Raw genomic sequence first — 22091 nt, forward strand, 5'->3', positions numbered from 1 at the left:
ATCAGGGAAGCGCTCTGCATACTGCCCAAGCACCAGCTCTGCAGCTAATGGGAGCTGCGGGGGCGGCACAGGCAGCGCGCACTGTGCAGCGCCCCCTGACTCCTCCGCTTAAGGGCAGGACATGGCAGCTGCTTCTGGGAAGAGTGTGGAGCCAGCTTAGGAAGGGAGCCTGCCTTAGTCCTGCTGCATCGCCCACCAGGAACTGTCTGAGGTAGGTGCTGGCCGGCCGGAGCTGCTGCCTCAAACCCCCAGCCCCAAGTCGGAACACACTCCTGCACCCCAACCCCATGCCCCAGGTCGGAACCCCCTCCTGTACCCAAACTCCCTCCTGGAGCCCACACCTCAAACCTCCTGCCATGCTCCAGCTCGAAGCCCCCTCCTGCACCCCAAATCCCTCATCCCCACTCTTGAGCTCGAACCCCCAGCCAGAGTCCTCATCCCCTCCCATACCTCAACCCCCTGCCCCAGGCTGGAGCTCCCTCCTGCATCCTGAACCCCTCATTTCTGGCCCCATCCTGGAGTCTATGGGGAGCCTCTACACTCCCCCTGCAGGGCTGGAGCCGTGAGTGCCAGCTTGCCCTGCTGCAGTGGGAAGCCCTAAGCCTCCATGCCCTCCGCCCCGCACCTGCGGGGCTGTGTGTGGCCCGCAACTGTTTATTTTTTCTGTGGGTCAGTGGCTCCTGGTAGAAAAAGGTTCCCCACCCCTGCTCTAGACCATCTCTCCTCTTCTATCTCAGGATGCCAGTCAAATTCTTCACCCCAACCTCGGGGTTCTTTGCTTCAAAGCATGGCTGATCTATGGTTCATGAGGTTAGAAACAGCCTGTTCCATGGAAGTGAGAAGAGTATTGTTATTTAGTAGGAAGCAATCTAGCTGTAACAACCAACAAAAGTGGACAAGATTCAGTCACTGGTGTGACCTAAGATGCATTTCACCTTCATCCTCTTCGCTGTTGGATATAATAGATTACATCCTAAAACTGAAGAAGACAGGTTTGTCTTTGAATTCCATTAAGGTACATTTGGCAGCCATTATGACCTTCCATTTCCTTGGGGAGGGCTTTTCAGTGTTTGCACATCCGATGACAGTGAGGTTTCTCAGTGGTTTGGGGAATCTTTCCATGAGTCAAATGTTCTGCCCCTGTTTGGGACCTCAAGTAGGTGCTTAGATACATTAGAAGACCTCCCTTTGAGCCAATGGTGACTCTTTCTCTTGATTTTTTTTGTGAAGACAGCCTTCCTGATAGCCATTACTTTTGCTCAGAAAGTTGGGAAGAGACAGGTTCTGGTGGCAAATCCCCCCTTCACAGTATTCTTCAAGGACTAGGTCACATTGTAGTCACATCCCAAATTCTTACCAAAGGTCTTATCTGACTTCCACACTAACCAGTCAATTCATCTTTCAGTGTTGTTTCCTAAACCAAACCTGAATAAGGAGGATGTGGTATTACATAAACTTGATGTCTGGAGGGCATTAGCCTTTTACTTGGACAGAACTAAACCATTTAGAAAATCTTCTGAGTTGTCTGTGTCTGCTGCAGACTGATCTAAGGGATCTCCAGTTTCCAAGCAGACTCTCTAGATGGATAGCTGACTGTATTACCTTTTGTTATTAGGCTAATGATCTCCAACCTCCTTTTAAAGTACTAATCCATTCAGCACGAACTTTCTATTTCCTTTCTTAAGAATGTTCCCATTGCTGAGATGTGTAGAGCCACAACTTGGACTTCCATATACACCTTTTCTGAATGTTATGCAGTAATTCATTACTCAGCTTCTGACGCTGTTTTTGGCTCTACTGTGCTGTCTTCAATCTTGGACTCAACTCTAAAGCCACATATCCCCTCCATAGAGGGTACTGCTCAGTAGTCACCAAAAGTGGAATACCCATAGGGACACTATTCAAAGAAGGAGGAGAGTTTACTGCTCCTGTGCAGTAACTGTAGTTCTTTGAGATGTGGGTCCTTATGGGTGCTCTACTACCTGTCCTCCTTCCCGTCTGATTTGTAGTTCTATGCTTTGGATCACTGCAGTAGATAAGGAACTGAGGGTGGTTCACCCACACATCTCTATATAGCCACAACGTAGAGCACAAGTCAGAGTAGAGTACATGCAAGGGTTGAATGAGCACTGCTCCCTAAAATCTCCAAGCAAAGGTGCATGGAGTGCTTGCACATCTGAAATGGAGCACCCATGGGGGGACACATGTTGGAAAAACTAGTTACAACAGAGGGTGAATAACTAGATGGTGTTGCTTTAAGATTCATTTTACTCAAGTAGGAAGAAAGACATGTTGAGTGAAGAACTGTCTCCTTAGCAACCAATTCTTCCGGAAACAGATATTCTTCTTTGAGGGCTTGCTCATGTCCATTCCATATTAGGTGTGTGTGTTTGCCACATGCACCGGTGCCGGAAGCTTTTCCCTCAGCAGTATCCCTAGGGGACCAGCTCTGGCGCTGTCTGAGTGGCACCCGCATGGCACGGTGTAAGGGGTGCCACCGGCTTCCCCCTCCCTCAGTTCCTTCTTGCTGCCAGTAATGGTGCTGGAACGTCTGCTGCTTCAGCTAGCATTGTTTCATTCTTTGTTCCTGCAAACTTTGAAAACCTGTAATATAGTTGTATATAGTCAGTAGTTTTAATTCCCCTTAGTAGTAGTTCTCAAACTCTCTTAGTCCCGAACGGGACTCAGCAGGGGGGTGCGGCATGCCCTGGTCCCCAGGCTTTAAGCCCTAAGATCGCTGCAAATGGCCTATGCCCATCAGTAATCCACATACCAGCTGCCTAAGGTGCTTAGGCGAAGGGCACATAAGTGACAAGTGCCGTACATGCAAGTCCTTTAAACCTAGGATGAAGAAGGAGCGCAATATCCGTCTGAAAGCACTCCAGATGGAGTTGACACTCACTCCGGCACCGGAGCAGCAGTCCGACTCCACACTGAGCATTGTGGCCTCCGTGCGCAGTGCTTCGCCAGCACCATCATGAGCCGGCACCAGTCCCCCTCCACGGCTCTGGTCAAGAAGCCAAGAAAGACTGTGCAAGGAAGATCTCCTACCTCCCATAAGGGAAAGGAGAGGGCTGGGGGTGAGCCACAAGCCATGCTGGGCAGCTCAACGACCCTTTCGGGAAGTCTGGCCCCAGCTCAAGTTGAGTGGTGCAGCCCATCACATGCTTCGCCTGCGACTCCGGATAGCAGTGCAGGCCATGGCCAGCTTCTGGTGCCATCAACGCCCAAAGTCCTACAAGCAGCTCAGGAGATCCTGATGCTCCTGGTGCCACCCACACCAGCTCCAGCGGTACCCCCGTCTTGGGGAATACCCACCTTGGGATCTATGCGTGTGTCCCCACCACAGCGGCATCATTCCCCATCGAGAGGGATGTCCCACCATCGCTTGCCCACTCGAAGCCATCACGTCTCAGGATTAGAGAGGCAGGCTCAAGGGAGACCTCTTTGTTCTCCAGATGGGCCACCGATCGAGGGAGTTGAGGCGTACCTCACTGGTAGATTGGCATAGACCCTCTGAGGCATGCACCACCAGGCAAGAACTCCTGGACTGGGCCCGACAGTCTCCAAGGGCCCAGGACCGATTAAGGATCGCAGATCGCCGGACCATCACCCATCTGCAAGCAGTAGTTCGCCCTACAAGGGAAGATCCTCCCAGCAACCGGCCCATATTAGCTTCTGGTCCCGTTCAGCATCCTGGTACCATTCGAGTAGAGAGAGGCGTGGATCGCCTGGTGTCCAATGCAGATCTGCCGAGTGCTGTCTGTCCCCGAGATCCTGACCAAGATGCCCGTCTCACCCTGTCAGATTGGCTTCAGGATGCAGTCACCAGCACCTGTCAGACAAGAGCCACCTCTCTGCCCGATCCTGGTCGCCTGGTACTGACCGCTCTGTTTATACCTCCAGCATGGAGCGAGGTTCCCTGACTGTGGGACAAGCCCTGGTACCTGCAGTGTCGTCTGTACTATCACCATCACCACCACCACCACTGCCTGTCCCATAGTACCCGTGGAACCCTTGGGGGTTCACTCAACCTTCCCAGGCTGCCCAGTTGGCACTGGGAGCTTTGGAGAGGCCAGCAGCCTTGGTATCCCATCCCTCTCCAGTGCTTTAGGCTTCAGGGGGTAAGACCCCACAGGTCCAGGAAGACCCAGGGGAGCAAGCTGCTGGACCACCAATGGAAGTGGAGGTTGCCACAGCACTGGCATCATCCTTGTCATTGCCAGAAAACGCTATCACAGGGTCCCCTCACCCAGTTTCTCAGGATGACGCCAAAGTGCACCAGGAACTTTTAAAGAGGGTCGCTTCCAACCTGGGACTTCAGGCAGAGGAACTGGAAGAGCCCTCAGACTCTGTTTGACGTCCTCTGCTCCTGCCAGCGTAGCCCTACCCCTTCATGAAGGCATTTCCAAAATCACTAATGCCCTGTGGCAGACCCCCTCTTCCCTGGCTATCTCTAAAATGGCCAAATGCAAGTACTTTGTGCCAACCAAGGGGCATGAGTACTTATACTCCCACTCTGCCCCCAACTCCCTTGTGGTAGATGTGGTTAACCCCAAAGAGAGGGGAGGACAATCCGAGACCACCCCAAAAAATAAAGACTCGAGGAGGCTGGATCTGTTTGGACGTAAGATTTATTAGTCTTCCAGCCTTCAGCTAAGCATGGCCAACCACCAAGTCCTCCTTGGCCAATATGACCTTAATATGTGGCAAGCTATGGCCAAGTTGGAAGGGTTGCTCCCTGAGGCTTCCAGGAAGGAGTTCCGGCCCCTGCAACAGTGGCTGGGGACGGTCTATTCCCAGTCCAGAGACCCCCTGGAAAAGATTGTTACCATTCCCCAGGTGATACTTACCTTGCTGCGATGGTGGGTCGACTGCAGGACAGTCCTGGGGGGCTTCAGTTTGACAACCCCACCTCACTCCATCGAGTTGGTGTTGGATGACTCGGCTAGGGTGCGCATCTTGGCGACCTCCAGACACAGGGCATGTGGTCCCTGGAGGAGGCAAAGTTGCACATAAACGTCACAGCGCTCCGAGCAGCCTGGCTGGCGTGCAGAGTCTTGCTGCCCCACTTGTCAGGGCAGGTGGTACGAGACCTGACGGACAACACAGCCTCTATATTCTACATCAACAGATGAGGGGGAGCGTGCTCATTGCCTCCTTGTCAAGAGGCACTCCCATCTATGGGACTTCTGCATCTGCCACGAAATCCCATCTGGAAGCTTGTCACCTTCCCAGCATCAAGAATATGTTGGTGGACCAGCTCAGCAGCGACTTCTTTGCTCGCAGTGAGTGGTCACTCCATTCAGAGATAGCCAGCATGATCTTCGAAAGGTGGGGAATTCCCCAAGTGGACCTGTTCGCTACCAAACAGAACAGGATGTGCCACCAGTTTTGTTCTCGGCAAGGTCTGAGCAAGGGCTCCCTCTCTAATGCCTTCCTCCTGTTATGGTCAGGGAGCCTGATGTACGTGTTCCCTCCGATTCCACTCCTCAGCAGGGTCCTGGCAAAGATCAGGAGAGGCAAGGCACAGATTGTCGTGATTGCCCCAGTGTGGCCTCACCAGCGTTGGTTCGGCATGCTCATGAACCTGTCAGCTTCCCCTCCCTGGCCCCTGCCCAACCAACTGGACCTGCTGTCACAGGACCACACTTGGCTCTTACATCCCAACCTTGAATCCTTCCACCTCTTGGCATGGCTGCTGTGTGGCTGAACCTGGAGGAACGGACCTGTTCAGAAGGAGTCCAACAGGTCCTCCTGGGGAGTAGGAAGCCCTCAACTAGACTGACTTACCTGGCCAAGTGGATGAGATTTTCCCGCTGAGCACCTGAACATGGCATCTCTCCCTTGCGTTCTTCCATACAGGCTGTCCTTGGACTACGAGCTCCATCTGAGGAACCAGAGCCTGGCACACACTTACATTTGAGTGCATCTCACAGCCATCTCCGCTTTTCACCCGCTGGTCCAAGGACAGACGGTGTTTTCCCATGACATGATGGTTAGATGCTTGAGAGGGCTCGAGAGACTCTTCCTGCAGGTACAGGCTCCTGTCCCATGGTGAGATCTTAAGTTGGTCCTCTCTAGGCTCACTGGCCCGCCCTTTGAGCCGCTGGTTCCTGCTCCTTTTCCCACCTGTCATGGAAGGTTTCTGGTGGTGGTGACTTTGCTAGATTGGTCTTTGAAATTAAAGCCTCGACCTCAGAACCGTGGTACACCGTCTTCTACAAAGACAAGATTCAGCTACGGCCCCACCCGGACTTCCTGCTGAAGGTGGTATCCACCTTCCATATGAACCAGGACATCTTCCTCCCGGTGTTCTGTCCCAAACCGCACAAGACCAGTGAAGAGAGGCGGAGGTGTCTTCACGCCCTGGACGTCCGAAGGGCCTTGGTTTTTTACTTAGAATGTACCAAGCCTTTCCGTAAATCAACTCAGCTCTTCATCACTACGGCAGATAGGACGAAGGATCTTCTGGTGTCCTTGCAGATGATTTCCAATTGGATTACCTCATGCATAAGGACCTGTTACAGCCTGGTGGGGGTTCCACAGCTGATTGTCAGAGCCCACTCGATGAGAACACAGGTTTCTTCAGCGGTCTTCCTGGCACACATCCTTATTCAGGACGTTTGTAGAGCTGCAATGTGGTCCTCTGTCCACACGTTTACGGCTCATTATGCCATCATTCAGCAGGCCAGGGACGACGCTGGGTTTGGCAGAGCTGTGTTGCAATCTACACATCCGTGAACTCCTACCCATCTTCAGGGGTATTGCTTTTGAGTCACCTAATATGGAATGGACATGAGCAAGCACTTGAAGAAGAAAAGACAGTTAATTTTTCCGTAACTGGTGTTGCTCATGTCCATTCCACAACCCACCCTCCTTCCCCTCTTTTGGAGTTTCTGGCAAAAAGGTACTGAGGGTGGGGGGAACCGGCGGCACCCCTTATACCATGCCATGTGGGTGCCGCTCCAGAGGGCGCCAGAAACAGTCCCCTATGGATACTGCTGAGGGAAAAACTTCCGGCACCGATGCATGTGACGAGCGCGCACACACACCTAATATGGAATGGACATGAGTATCTCGAAGAACACCAATTACGGAAAAGGTAACTGTTATTTCTTCACAACGTGTAATCTCCTTTTTGAAGTGCTGCCTCCCTTAGATTGGTTGCTCTCTCAGCTGTTTCTATTTATGAAGTTTCTTGTCTGTCTTGTGTATTTTTCTCAAGCAAACAATGCAACAGGACCGATCGCTGGAAGACTGTTAGTTCTAGTGGCTGTAGAAGCAGGGAACATGTTACTCTCTGATCAAATTGTCTGTTTTCTTTGCTGGGTTCAATACAACTCCAACGTGTGCCAAATTCAATTTGGTTGTGTGTTTCTGAAATCAGTCCCTGTGATGGGGTATTGGTAGAACATCCTCTAAACTAGAAAACTCATCCAGTAGTCTCCAATACAATTCATCTCTCCTGGCTGCTGCTTCCAGCATCACAGAATTCTCTCCAACACTAGTGGCTTTTGGCAGTTTTTTGCATTCTTTTGATTTTCTTGACAAATAACACTTTTCAAAGTTTTTGTAGAGAGTAGTGTAAGCTTTAAGAGGCTTGTATCCTCCATATCTTCATATACTGTTACTTTCCTGTAGAAGTAAAATTTGCAAAGTATATTGTTAGCATTGCCACCACTTTTCATTTTGTCCCATTAATAGACTTGTGCTAAATTAGATATAAATTAGATCTGTATATTCATATCAACATTGCCATTTTTGCTTAGTGAGCACTTCTGATTGAAACCCAATATGAAGCAGTGTATTGTCATCTCTAATACTATTTCTGACCTGTGCATTAGTGCCACTGAACTAAAAAGCTAGTTTCTAAAATATTTTAAAGGCTAGTTCTGCATATGTAGGCAATTACAATTAGCCTGCCTAGTAGAAGGTTTTAATTTGTATGCGCAAAAGCTTACAAGTGGAGAAGCATTACATTAAGGATTCATGTCTACTCACCATGCATTAAAAACAATCGGCATGCAATCTACTGCTTTTTGTGCAAAACCTTCAGTGTGACTGATCTGGTCAGCAAATTTAAATTGAAAATACAGAAAACTTATCACTTGTGAGGTGCTTTTACAATTAAGATTATGTGGTGTGAAAACATTTCATGTTAGTATATTGCAAAATGTTATTTGCCATAGTTGTCACGTGCTAAACAGCTCCATTTCTGGGGAAAAAAAAGCAATAAAAATCTCTTAATACAAATGAACACCACATTAAAGTGTTTACGTTAATTTTAACAGTAAAACTTGTAGTAATAGTCATGTTGTCGTGTTTCTGGAAATTGTGCAAAAACTGACACTTTCTCATTTTGGATGCTGCTGTTTCATCTTGTCTACAGGTTTACAGCACTACTTGACAACTCCATAGCATACCTCATATAAATGTACATAAAATAAGCTTTCAAATGATGTGGGTGTGTAGGATGGGTACGTTAAACTCCAAAAGTATGTCCCTTTTTGGAGAATTGCTGCATGCCTATTGAGAGCACCAGTGGATCAGACCATTCAGGCTGTAGGATATGAATTATTTCACCAGTTTGTGGGGAATGGTAGGTGAGGTGGGAGTAGATGAGTGTAGCCCTCCAAAACATTTAATGATGAGAATTCTGGCTAGTTTGCACTAGATGTTTGAGATCAGGATTAAAAGTCCTGTGTGATATCTTTAAAAATGTAGAATTTCAAAGTAATTTTCCCTTCTTAATCACATTGTCAGTGTCTGTTCTTGCTGCCTTTTGCAGTTTTTACTACTTTGATACAGTTCTTGTGCTACTTCCTCTTTTGACATGGCAGTCCTGTGCAAATTATGCCTTTAGACAAGGGGGAAATTTACTGAGTAATTCTGCTTCTCTGAAGGTCTTCCACCTGTCCTTCCGCTAATTTTGAAGAAAGCCTTTGTTGATTTTGTCTTTAGTATTCCTTTCTGAGGCATTGGCTTCTTTGTAGGTCATTAGTTTTATTCTTTGTAAAGCCTTCCTGATGACTCAGGCACTGAAAGGAAAGTACCTAGAGTAGTGGCCAAGTCTGTGCTCTCTTCCTTACTATTTTTGTCTTGGGCTCAAAATCCCCACATCTTTTAAATTCAGTACTTATTAGGGCTGTCAAGCACTTAAAAAAATTTACCGCGCGCTTCAACAAAAATAGAATACCATTTATTTAAATATTTTTGATGTTTTCTACATTTTCAAATATATTCATTTCAGTTACAACACAGACTACAAAGTGTACAGTGCTCACTTATATTTTATTACTAATATTTGCACTCTAAAAAACAAAAGAAATAGTATATTTCAATTCACCTAATACAAGTACTGTAGTGCAGTCTCTTTATAATGAAAGTTGAACTAACAAATGCAGTTATTTTTGTTCATAATTCTACATTAAAAAAATAAAAACAATGTAAAACTTTAAAACCTTCAAGTCCACTCAGTCCTACTTCAGCCAATTGCTCAGACAAACAAGTTTGGTTACAATTTGCAGAAAATAATGCTGCCCATGTCTTGTTTACAATGTCACCTGAAAGTGAGAACAGGCGTTCACATGGCACTGTTGTAGCCAGCCTCACAAGATATTTATGTGCCAGATGTGCTGAAGATTCATATGTCCCATCATGCTTCAACCACCATTCCAGAATAAATGTGTCCATGCTGATGACTGGTTCTGCTTAATAACGATCCAAAGCAGAGCAGACTGACGCATGTTCATTTTCATCATCTGAGTCAGATGACACCAGCAGAAGGTTGATTTTTATTTTTTGGTGGTTTGAGTTCTGTAGTTTCCACATTGAAGTGTTGCTCTTTTAAGACATCTGAAAGCATTTTCCACACCTTGTCCCTCTCAGATTTTGGAAGGCACTTCAGATTCTTAAACCTTGGGTCGAGTGCTATATCTATGCTTAGAAATCTCACATTTGTACCTTCTTTGCTTTTTGTCAAATCTGCTGTGAAAGTGTTCTTAAAATGAACATGTACTGGGTCATCATCTGAGACTGCTGTAACATGAAATATATGGCAGAATGCGGGTAAAACAGAACAGAAGACATACAGTTTTCCCCCAGGGAGTTCAGTCACAAATGTAATTAACACATTATTTTTTTAATGAACTGTCAGGGTTTCTTCCTCACCCTGAACTCTAGGGTACAGATGTGGGGACCGCATGAAAGACCCCCTAAGCTTATTCTTACCAGCTTAGGTTAAAAACTTCCCCAAGATACAAACTTTGCCTTGTCCTTAAACAGTATGCTGCCACCACCAAGTGTTTTAAACAAAGAATAGGGAAAGAGACCACTTGGAGACGTCTTCCCCCAAAATATCACCCCAAACCGTACACACCCCCTTTCCTAGGGAGGCTTGAGAATAATATCCTAACCAATTTGTTACAAAATCATCAAAGACCCAAACCCCTGGATCTTGGAACAATGGAAAAATCAGTCAGGTTCTTAAAAGAAGGATTTTATTTAAAAAAAAAAAAAAAAGGTAAAAATCATCTCTGTAAAACTAGGATTGAAAATACTTTACAGGATATTCAGATTCAAAACACAGAGGATCCCCTTCTGGGCAAAACCTTAAACTTACAGAAAACAAGAATAAACCCTCCCTCTTAACATAGGGAAAATTCACATAAAACAAAAGATAAACTAATCTGTCTCACCTGGCTTGCCTATACTGGTTGCAATATTGGAGACTTGGATTAGGATGGGTTGGAGATGATGGATTTCTGTCTGGCCTCTCTCAGTCCCAAGAGAGAACCCCCCACCCTCCAAGATTTGAAAGTGTCTTGTTCCCTTATTGGTCCTTTGGGTCAGATGCCTGCCAGGTTAACAAGCTTCTTAATCCTTTACAGGAAACAGGATATTGCCTTTAGCCAGGAGGGATTTTATAGCACTGTATGCAGAAAGGTGGTTACCCTTTCCTTTATATTAATGATGCAAACATCATCAGCATGGAAGCATGTTCTCTGGAATGGTGGCTGAAGCATGAAGGGGCATATGAATGTTTTGCATATCTGGCATGTAAATACCTTGCAATGCCGGCTACAAAAATGCCGGCTACAGACTTGTTTGTCTTAGCAATTTACTAAACAAGAAGTAGGACTGAGTGGACTTGTAGGCGCTAAAATTTTACATGATTTTGTTTGAGTGCAGTTATGTAACAACAAAAAAATCTACATTTGTAAGTTACACTTTCACGATAAAGAGATTGCACTACAGTACTTGTATGAGGTGAATTTAAATATATTATTTTGTTTTTTACAGTGCAAATATTTGTAATAAAAATAATATAAAGTGAACACTGTATACTTTGTATTCTGTGTTGTAATAGAAATCAATATATTTGAAAATGTAGAAAAACATCCAAAACTATTTCAGAAATTTCAGTTGGTATTCTGTTGTTTAACAGTGTGATTAATCACAATTCATTTTTTTAATTGCAGTTAATTTTTTTGAGTTAATCGTGTGAGTTAACTACAGTTAATCTACCGCACTAGTACTTATTGAAAGAGAGTTGTCCAATATTGAAGGGAAATAATGAATCTTCATTGCTATTCAAGTGCCAAAATATTTACTACTTGAATGGTTTTAGTAACTACTCTGACAAAAGCTAAAGAGATGAATTTTTCCAGGAGTGTTTGTACGTTGCTTTTCATTAAAATGAAACGCAGCACTTCAGATTTGCAAGTGAAAGCTGCCAGAAACTTGTGTAGGCTTTACTGCCACTCCTCCATTATTGTACCACTTACATTTAGTTTTCAGCATTATTTAGAACTTCAGTAGCCTCCTCCAAATTCATAACATTCCCTAAAAACAAAACACAAGTTAAGGTTTTAGTCTGAACACATACTATATTTAAAAAAAACACACTGAGATTCAATTACTGATATTTAACTATTTAAGAACAAAGGGAATTGACTAGTTTAAACCAGAGGGTTTTTAAAATTTATAAAAGAAGGGAAAAAAGCTTAATTGGCATTGCCGTGGTCACTTTTCTACTATTTTTTTTCCCTCCTCAGATTTGTTAGTAATGTTGTATCTGGCCCATTGGCCTAGCAATAAAGGAAGTTGAAGAAAACTGCAGTGTGATATCAGATGTTTTTAATTACTACATTTAATGACAGAAAAGAATGAATCACTAATATTGTAAGTATGATACGTTATTAATTCTTTAGGAATTCAAAATCTGAATAAATTAATTCAGATAAGAAGCTGCCACCCTCACAGTCTGATATAGAATGGGACTTGATGAGGGAGAATGTCTTGTATTTGAATGTGTGAGCCATAAAGGATTTTCAGAGTTGTCATCAAGTCTTAAAATTGACTTTTAACTGCAAATAGAATTTTTTAAAGTTATTCTGACTTTCCGGTGTCCTACTTTCCATAAGCAGCTGGACCTTCTACTAGGGAAGTATCAGGAAAACGTTACTAAATGTTCCGTTATGGAGATACTGAAACAATTACTCATAAAACAGTTTTTAACTTTTATTACTCAACATATATTTTTAATGTTTATCTGTATAAAGTATAATTGCTGCAAATTTCCTTAAAACATTCTTTAAAGAAAGTGAGAAATTTGAGTTCTTCACTGGGGTGGCTGTTTATCAAGTTGTCCTTTTAGGAAGATCAGAACTCAAAAAATACTTTTCCTGACTTAATCAGAATGCAGAACAACAGATGTTGGCAGTTGAAAGAAATAGGTTAGGCTGCCTTTTCTCATTGCTAAAGAATTGCAATTTGTTGAGCTCACCAGGACATCTGCAAGAGCCTTCCCAAATGGTACAATGGTACCTATGGGACTGTGTTGTTCATTTCCTGGTAAAACTGTGCGGAGGGAACAGGCCCAGGAAAATCTAGTTACACCTTATGGGTTTCTGTAAATGCAGCCCGCACTTGAAAATGACAATTTGTGGCATCTGAATCTTATCAGTCCAACAAAGTTTCAGCCCTGTGGTTGTGGTTGTCCTAGTTTGGCAACGTGGCTCTTTCTGGAGTTGCAGTGCTATTGGTGTCTCTGCTTTTAATTGCACAAATGCTCTGCCTCTCTCTGGATGGGGTGGATGGAAACGCAAGGAAACTTCTCCAGTGTGCCATCGTATCCTTTGCTCATACATTTTGTGGAATTCATTGGTTTCCATATACCCAAAATCAATAAAAGGAAGCTCAGGTAGAGCTGTGGTCTTGAGCTAAGAAAGTGCCACAAATGACAGGGAATTGTGCTGGCACCGTGTCCTCAGATCTTCAGTGTGCACAGAGTAAGCTCATGTTATATCCACCTTTTTCTCAAACACTTTGCTACTGTTTCATGCAGGTATTTCATTGCTATGCTTCATAAATGTGCTGTATTGGCTTTGGGAAATAGCTATCATTGTCTGTCTGTAATATGGAGTTCTGAGACAGTCATTTTTCCTCACATAAATTAACTCCTTTTGTTCCATCAGACCTCTGTATTTAAAAAAAAAAAAAAAAAGGGCATTTTACTCTGCATAAACATGAAAAGTTGAATATAATGTATTTTTATTGTTTCAGCAGCAGGAATTTATCAAGTAATTTTAGCATGCAAATTACATTAACAAAAGTAGATAGCATTTGTCAAGTTGGATTGAGAAGTTTACTAATAACTAACTAAATGTTCAGAAAAGTAAATCTTATTGATATGACATTTAATCAACCACACACAAAAACTACATTAATAGAACACTGAGGTTGCAAAGTCAAGCACTTGAAGGTTAAGAAATGTCAGAATTAAGGTGGTCTTAATTTGGTAGCCATATGTTTACATCTTGTGATCAAGTAAGTAAAGCCTAGATAGCACAGGAACTCTTAATTCTGGCATTTCCTAACTTTTGGATGCTTGACTTTGCAACCTGAGTGTTCTTTTAATGTAGATTTTTATGTATAATTTTTTCGGTTTTAAAAAAGCAAACTGGAAAACGTGAAATTCCATCTCTGTAACATCATAATGAGACACCTGCATAGCTGATCATCAGGCTTTGAACCTTTAGATCTACTATGTATCTGCTACTTGAACTAATGAAGTTACTGATAGCAGTAAAAGTTGTCATCTTCTGTGGACCTGAAATAGAGGGGAATCATGTTTTGCAAGTGGGTTTTAAATTCACTTCCTGACTGCAGAAGGAGGGGGAGACTCTAGAATCTTGAGTTACATTCCAGTCTTTCTAAGGAAGTGCTCTCTGGTGTGCACAGGCTCTTCTGCCCTTCCCCCTGCCCCCTCAAGATTGATCCTTCCCTTCTGCTGTCCCCTCCAAACTGTCCTGCTTCGTTCTCACCTCTTCTGTGATTCCACATTCCATTCCTATTCTCACCTAGCCAGTCCCAATCGCCGCTTGTCATCCCAGTCTCTTTACGCAGCCACTCTGTGTTCCTCCCATCCCCAGCTTATTTCCCACTCTCCTTTCCCAGTCTTCCTACTCTGGATGTTTGTACCAGTCTCCCCCCATGTTCTAGATGGGTAGGGTAGGGAGACCAGGAAAAGAGTTAGAGCAGAAGCTGGGATTGGGAGGGAACACTGAGAATTAGTTGGGCAAGGAAACTGGGAAGCGGGGAGAGCAAGACTGGAACTGTCTCCTTGTCCAGCCATTACCAGTTTCACTCTCCCTCCTTCCGTGTTCCAGTCAGTGTCCTCCCGCTTAGCCCTCTTGACCACTTTGCAGTTGTCAGGCAGCTCCCTCTTCCATGTTTCCTTGGCACCAGCAAGGGGAGGGTGGGAGGATCATCCAGAGCACAGAAGAGACAGTTCTATTGTTTTCAATTTTGGTGCCTCACCTGGCCCTGGCCCACAGTGACCAGAAGTTTCAGGGAATGTCCTAGTGATAGTGAGCCCCTATTGCCCTGGGTTGGAACAGGCTCATTCCCTTCCATCTGTGGGGATGGCATATACACAGTTTGGTCACTTGTAGGAGCAGTGTGGGAATGGAGCATGTTCAAAGCATATGGAGATTTTAGTTGCTAAACTCTGACCACATGCTACTTAAGATTTATCAAAGGTTGTAACTTGGCCAAATGTGACAGATTTTCACTGGAACAGCAAAAGGCACATCCATGGCACTAAAGCCCACTCCTTGCCAAATTTCAAGTCCCTGTTCCAAAATGTTCAGGGATTAAAGCTGCTTAAACATTCCTAAGAATATTTTTTAACTGGACAAAATGCATTTTCCCCTAACCTCATTCTCAGAAACAGACAGATGTTTTGGCTGAATCATTTCATTCAAAACCAAATCAAAACAAAACAAAAAATACACCTCAGCCTGGCATGGAAAATTTCAGCCCAGATAGTTTGGCAGAGATTATGAGCAACTGAAAACAGGGCTGTATAATGGGAAGTTATTGGGCAACCTGAGGTGGTGGTGATGGTGGTACTAGCTCCACCTATGATAAACATTGGCCATTAAACACATGATATTTTGTGTAGCTGTTATATATTAGGTTAAATTTGCAACTCTCTGTACACACAGAAATGGTACAGATGGGAATGTTGGATGAGGCCTGGGCTTGGAACTGGCATAGGATTGCTGCTGAGCTTCCTGGTCAGTTTTTAAGATGCTTCGGTAAAATGACAGGAGCAGTAGCAGGATGTACATAGCTTCTCTTCCAAGCTGGCTTCTCCATGTACATGTCTGGTGTGACAGGGTCGGCCAGATGGCTATAGGAGAGTAATAGAAAGCAGATATATTAGCCCCAGGCTAAGCAGGTCCCTTTTCCCTGGGTAAGGTAACAGGGAAGGTTCCAGAACAATCAGGAACCTTCTGGAAACAATTAAGACAGGCTGATTAGAACACCTGCAGCCAATCAAGAAGTTGCTAGAATCAATTAAGGCAGGCTAATCAGGGCACCTGGGTTTTAAAAAGGAGCTCACTTCAGTTTGTGGCGTGCGTGTGAGGAGCTGGGAGCAAGAGGCACTAGTAGCTGAGAGTGAGAACGCGGATTGTTGGAGGGCTGAGGTGTACAAGCATTATCAGACACCAGGAGGAAGGTCCTATGGTGAGAATAAAGAAGGTGTTGGGAGGAGGCCATAGAGAAGTAGCCCAGGGAGTTGTAGTTGTCGCACATCTGTTCCAGGAGGCACTGTAGACAGCTGCATTCCGCAGGGCCCTGGGCTGGAACCCGGAATAGAGGGCAGGCCTGGATTCCCCCCAAATCCTCCCAACTCCTGGTCAGACATAGGAGTCTGAATTCAGAAACACGGCCAAGCTGAGGGCCACCGTGAAGCTCCAAGGCAAGCATATCCGCCAATAAGTGCAAGACCCACCAAGGTGGAGCAGGAACTTTGTCACACTGGCTTTTTGGGGTCTTGCTGTCCTTCCTTCTCCCTCCCAGCTCAGGGCTGGTTGGAGATATGCAGGAAGTGCACTGTAGAGTTTTGCATGTCTAGTTGCATGGCAGCCAGTTGACCTTCTAGGTCCCTCTCTCCAGGGCTCCAGAAAGAAAAGCCCTCCCGTCAGCCTCTCAGGAAGCCCAGATGAGCCCACACCAGCTGGAGGAGATGGGGGAGAGAATCTTGGGCTCCATCCTCTTCTCCCCAGCCTGGATGTAGGGGGAGATAAAATTCCTTGTGGAGAATGAGAGGGATTATGTAAAAGAGACCAGGTGCTCGTGAGGAAAGAATTAACAGTGGGATTCTCTGTTGAAAGCAGTGCACAGAACCACTATGTGGAAGCTATACCTCTGAAAGCCTACTGTTGTCATTACCTCCCAGCTGTCCCTGTTTCACGTGTCCACTTGTCAGTGTGCTGCCCCTACCTCAGCCACCTTCCCTGGGAAGTTCCCCTTAAGAACTTTGTTACATTTGTAGATCACAGAGACAGGCTGGACTGTGGAGCTCAATAGAACCAGGACTTGCACCATAGTGACTGCTCATACAGTGTAAGTGAGGGAAAATGAAAGATTGTTGGCTGCTTCTGTGCACTTCAGAGAAAGTAGCCTCAGCTTCAGAGGAAGAATTGTCTCCATCTCACTTCTCATTAGTAGTACTTAGCCAGTCATAGTCAACATGATTTTACTTTGTAACCAACCAATATATATGATGAAATGTATTAATCATATAACTGATCCAGCAGCACAATGAAATTCGAATGGTCAGTCCTTATCTTCTAGGTGTTTAGGCCAGGATGTCTAAAAATGACTTAAAGCTCTAGCAGTAGGACCATTGCCGACAACTCCATTCCTCAGGGATTGGAACTTTCTACCATGAGGTAAAACATGACAGCTTTCTTGGGAACTAGTCTGGGACTGTGGAACAAACTAATATTTAAAGAGACGACTAAGGGGGAATACGATAGAGGTCTATAAAATCATGAGTGGTATAGAGAAAGTAAATAAGGAAGTGTTATTTACTCATAATACAAGAACAAGGGGCCACCGCATGAAATCAATAGGTAGCATTTTAAAACAAACACAAAGTATTTTTTCATGCAACGCACTGTCAACCTGTGGAACTCCTTGCCAGAGGGTGTTGTGAAGGCCAATACTATAACAGCATTCAAAAGGGAGCTAGATAGATTCATGGAAGATAGGTCCATCAGTGGCTATTAGCCATTGGTGTCCCTAGCCTCTGTTAGCCATAAGCTGGGATTGGATGACAAGGCATGGATCACTTGATGATAACTTGTCTGTTCATTCCCTTTGGGGCACCTGCCATTGGCCACTGTCAGAGGAGAGTATACTGGGTTTGATGGACCTTTGGTCTGACACAGTATGGCTGTTCTTACGTTCTTAAAACTTAGGACTATCACAGCTAGAAGTATCTGAAAAATGCAGTTTCAGTCAACCTGAAACTGCAAATTTATGTCAAGCTTGCTGAATAGTTTCAACCAAACCAAAAAAATCAAAATGTTTTGGAAATGTCTAAACCAAACACTTCAGTTTGACACGACTCAAAACTTTTCCTTTAGATTTCAGGCATTTTTAACAAAAGCAAACGAGGACTAAATTCACAAAATGTCTGGAAGAGGTGTCCTCCTTATGCCTTTTAGCCCAGTGGTTAGGGCACTCACCTGGAGTGTGGGAGACCCATAATCAGTTCCCCTCTTTGTGAGAGAGAATTTGAGCTTGGGTCTCCCATGTTGCAGGAGAGTGCCCTGTCTCCTGGGCTATGATGGGATATTCTGTAATGGAGTTTTCTCCATTTTGCCTGGTGAAGCAATTACACTTCGTATAAATAAGTAATCATTGGAGCAGGTTTTGATCTTGGGTCTCCTACATCCTTGGCGAGTTCACTATTCATCACTGGATCAAGGAAAGAGTAAAAATGATTCTGCAGTCTGGTGGTTAGGTCACTCAACAAGTATATAGGAGACCCAAGTTCAAGTCTCTGCATTAATGACTATTTATTTATACAAAGTGGAATGACTTCAAGAGGTGAAATGGAGAAAGCCGCATAACAGAATATCCCATGACAGCCCACTCTCCTTCAATGTTGGAGACCCAAATTCACATTCCTTTCCACATCATCAGAAGGGGGAGTTGAATTTGGGTTTCCCACATCCCCTCTGAGTGCCCTAGCCACCCAGTTAAAAGTTAAAGGAGAGCATCATACACCTCTTTTTCCTCTTCCAGCAGTTTTGTGAATCCAGTTCTCCTTTGCTTTTGTTAAAATGCTCACTACCAAAATGAAAAATTGAGTTAGGTCAAAATGAAACTTTGTTTCAACCTGACCCAAATATTTCTGACTTTTTGATTCACCAAAAAGTTTTGGTTTTGGTTCAGAAACTTTCTGTAATTGCCAGAGAACCAAAATATTCATTTATTCACCCAGCCCTAATAACTTTTGTTCCAACTGATATGTGCACTTTGACCTGCCTTCTCCAATAGACATAACAAAGGAAAAACTAAATGAAATATAAAAGACAACAAGTCATACCAAATCACTACACTGAACAGATAATTCTCCCTGTAGGGAGATGACAGAGAAAACAATCCACACATGACAGATGTTAATAGTATCACTTAATACACTAGTGTGAGGGATTCAGATGTCACAGTGCTAAGTGTGGTATAAAAACCTGTATAGGATAGACATAAAATTTTACATGAAGTGTGAAAATGGGTCCTGACAACATCCTCAAGACACTTTTGATGAAAACAGGATTATCAGTAATGGTCAAACGCCAGTCCTAGTGAATTTCATTCAGTCCACTTAATTCCCCTTTCCATTTCAGCTGGATACAGTATCCTTTACTATGTGTTCAAAACTGTTGTGAAGTTTATGCTGTTCCCTTTCAAACAGCAGCTGTCTTCTACGTTGCCTTTAGTGGTAGGTGAAGTAATTCTTGTATGGAAACGCCCCAGTCCTGGGAACACTTACACATGTGAATATCTTTACACATGTGCATAGCCTCATTAAACTCTGTGACCACATTCATATATAAGTATTTGTAGGATTGGTGGAATAGCTTGAGAAATGTCTTGCAGTCCTTCAGAATGAAAGGAAAAATGTAAGAACTGTGAAAAGCAAGTTTCAGAAAACTGCCAGTTTGTAATCTTGTACATTAAGTGCAAAATCTTTACTGGAAATTTCATCTGGAAATATTATGAACTTTGTTTAACAGAACAGTCTTCTAATTTTTATAAACAGTGTGCGAAGGCTACTACACTGTTAATTGTGTGGCTGCTACATTAAACAATGCTTGAGTTGGGGAAAAGTGCACTATATAAACATAGAGAAAAATGTCAGGGTCAGGAAGTTATAAAAGTCTTACTGTTTTTCTTGTTTAGTAACTTAATTATTCATTTTTTCACTAGATTTCTTTGCTGGCTATTTCTTCAACCTTGGTCTTCTGATGCAATATCCTTTGAAATTATAATGGCTTTTAAGTGGGAGCATGAAGAAAACTGGCCTTGTAACAGAATTTGTATGTGAGCGGTGGTACAGATTACTATAAATAGCCATGACAACTTCTCATATGAATGGACATGTTACAGAAGATTCTGACAGTGAAACAAAAAATGTGGAGCTTGCAACTCCTGAGGAACCTCAGAAGCACAGAGAGATGGCTGTTGATTGCCCTGGGGATTTGGGCTCCAGGATGATGCCAGTACGACGAAGTGCTCAACTTGAGCGGATTCGCCAGCAACAGGAGGACATGAGGCGCAGGCGAGAAGAAGAAGGAAAGAAACAAGAACTAGACCTTACTGCTTCAATGAGGCTTAAGAAACTAGCACAGATTCCTCCCAAAACTGGAATAGATAATCCTATGTTTGACACAGAAGAAGGAGTCATTCTGGAGAGTCCTCATTATGCTGTGAAAATACTAGGTAGGTAAAAAGTACAAGCTAGAGGAAAAATACTTGTTTATCTGCAAATACTGTTTTAGGCCAGAAAACATTAGCTGGTTAGGCTTATGAGAGAGTTACAGCAATAAGACACAGTTTTCAACTTCTGTTGGTGGAAAGAAACACTTAAATTCCAGCCTGCAGTTTCCAGTAAAAGTTGAGGATAGTACAGATCCAACAAAATTCTGTTAGTGATGGAAATTTCATCAATAGTATAAATTATACATATTAATTTTACTTTTTTTTTGTCCTCCTCATTTAAGGCCTGCTGGAAAATATTTTGGATTTGTCCGTGTCTGACTACCTTCAAATGTATATTTAAGTTACAGCTCCTAATGGAGTTGTAGTAAACAATTGATTGCTAGAGTATACATTCATGACCATTAATTAGACACACATTCCAAACCAAATTTTTAATATCTGGGTAGTATTCCAGTTACAAGACCTCCTCCTCTTTCTCAGAGTGGAATCTCGTGATTCTTTCACTCTTCTGTTGGGACTCAGGTATACTACCCCATGATTGCTTGTCACCCTGCAGGCCTGAATGGATTTTAGGCCCCTGTGTTTGTTCACTTCAGGAATCTGTGACCAGTGATATTGACCCAACAGCTTTCTTAAGTTTTATTTAGCAGTTGGATCAAAGCATTAGAGAACAAATGTTTTAAAGCAACAAACAATCTACATGCATATTTAGTCTTATCAGTTATGTTTCATTACAAAAAAAAATTGTTACCCTCTTAAATTACAGTAACAGAAGTGACCCAACTCACATTCTCCTTGAAGGCCAAGAAGTCACAGTTAACAGCATGCCCTGCTGTTCTTGATCTTTTCCTTTTCTTTCTGTATGTCCCCTCTCTCTCACACAAACTGTGTTTTAGGGAAGATCTCACTTTCCATGTAGGTGTTTGAGCCCAAATACCATACTGCTCAATAGTGTCTGTTTTCAGTGTCCATCCAATATGTTTCCTGGTGCCTCAGACTGGTTTTTTCCAGTCAACCCAGGCATCTACAGTGCCTATCCAGGAGAATACATCTTTGATAGCTGCCCCATTGTTTGGGCAGTTGGACTCATTGAGACTCATTGGGTTGTAATCATTGGATTTATAAAACTCTCCCCTGTGGTGAAAGTGTTGAAAACTATATGAGAATATGAGATTCCTTCAGCCTCCTTTGTTATTCTAGCATACAGTCTTAGAAGTCAAACACACAAATTCCAGTTTAGACACATCAAAGTATGTTGTTAATGCAGACAGGGTCATATTTCATAACAGTAAATCATTTTATTTTAACATTTCAAGCATAATCCTGTTGGTAATCTGTATTCTTAATTCACATAATTCTATAGTTTGAGAGTCACACTGTTACAACTGGACAGGAAGACGTGTAAATAGTATGCTGAATTAATATAACTGTGCAGCTAATGCTCACTTTGAGTTGTTTCAGTTATAAATTTCTTTCAGATTATTCAGAATCTTTCATTTTCAAAAGGAGAGCCACAGTGAGCATAAAATAAGATGAATGTGGAAAAGGAAGTAGTATCTGCACATTGACCATGCAAAATTGTTAGTCGAATTGATTCTTTACCGCAACAGCTCCTTAACTCTTAATTGTATTCAGAGAAAACACTACACCCCCAAAAAGCTGACTTTGATTAAAGTGACCATATCTTGGTTGTTAGAGGCCTTCCCCCTGTCTCCCAATAAGGTTAGCAAAAACTGGTATCCTTTTGTTTTTCTCTCGTCACCACCACTCCCGAGCGT

At 43.6% G+C, this 22091-nt stretch overlaps 1 protein-coding gene across 7 annotated transcripts in view; it reads left to right on the forward strand.

The window, feature by feature from the left end:
• Positions 1-22091, forward strand: part of PALS1 (protein associated with LIN7 1, MAGUK p55 family member) — a 136522-nt gene that overhangs the window by 55246 nt on the left and 59185 nt on the right. For 6 of the 7 annotated variants that reach the window (XM_073348378.1, XM_073348383.1, XM_073348382.1 and 3 more), the window contains exon 2: positions 19801-20313. In XM_073348378.1, the coding sequence (XP_073204479.1) occupies positions 19947-20313 (367 nt within the window). In that variant the 5' untranslated portion in view covers positions 19801-19946. Of the gene's footprint in view, positions 1-12059; positions 12187-19800; positions 20314-22091 lie in introns of all 7 variants that reach the window. The other variant, XM_073348379.1, reaches the window with a different exon arrangement.

This window comes from Lepidochelys kempii, chromosome 6 (genome assembly GCF_965140285.1).
Source record: "Lepidochelys kempii isolate rLepKem1 chromosome 6, rLepKem1.hap1, whole genome shotgun sequence".
Taxonomy (NCBI): domain Eukaryota; kingdom Metazoa; phylum Chordata; order Testudines; family Cheloniidae; genus Lepidochelys; species Lepidochelys kempii.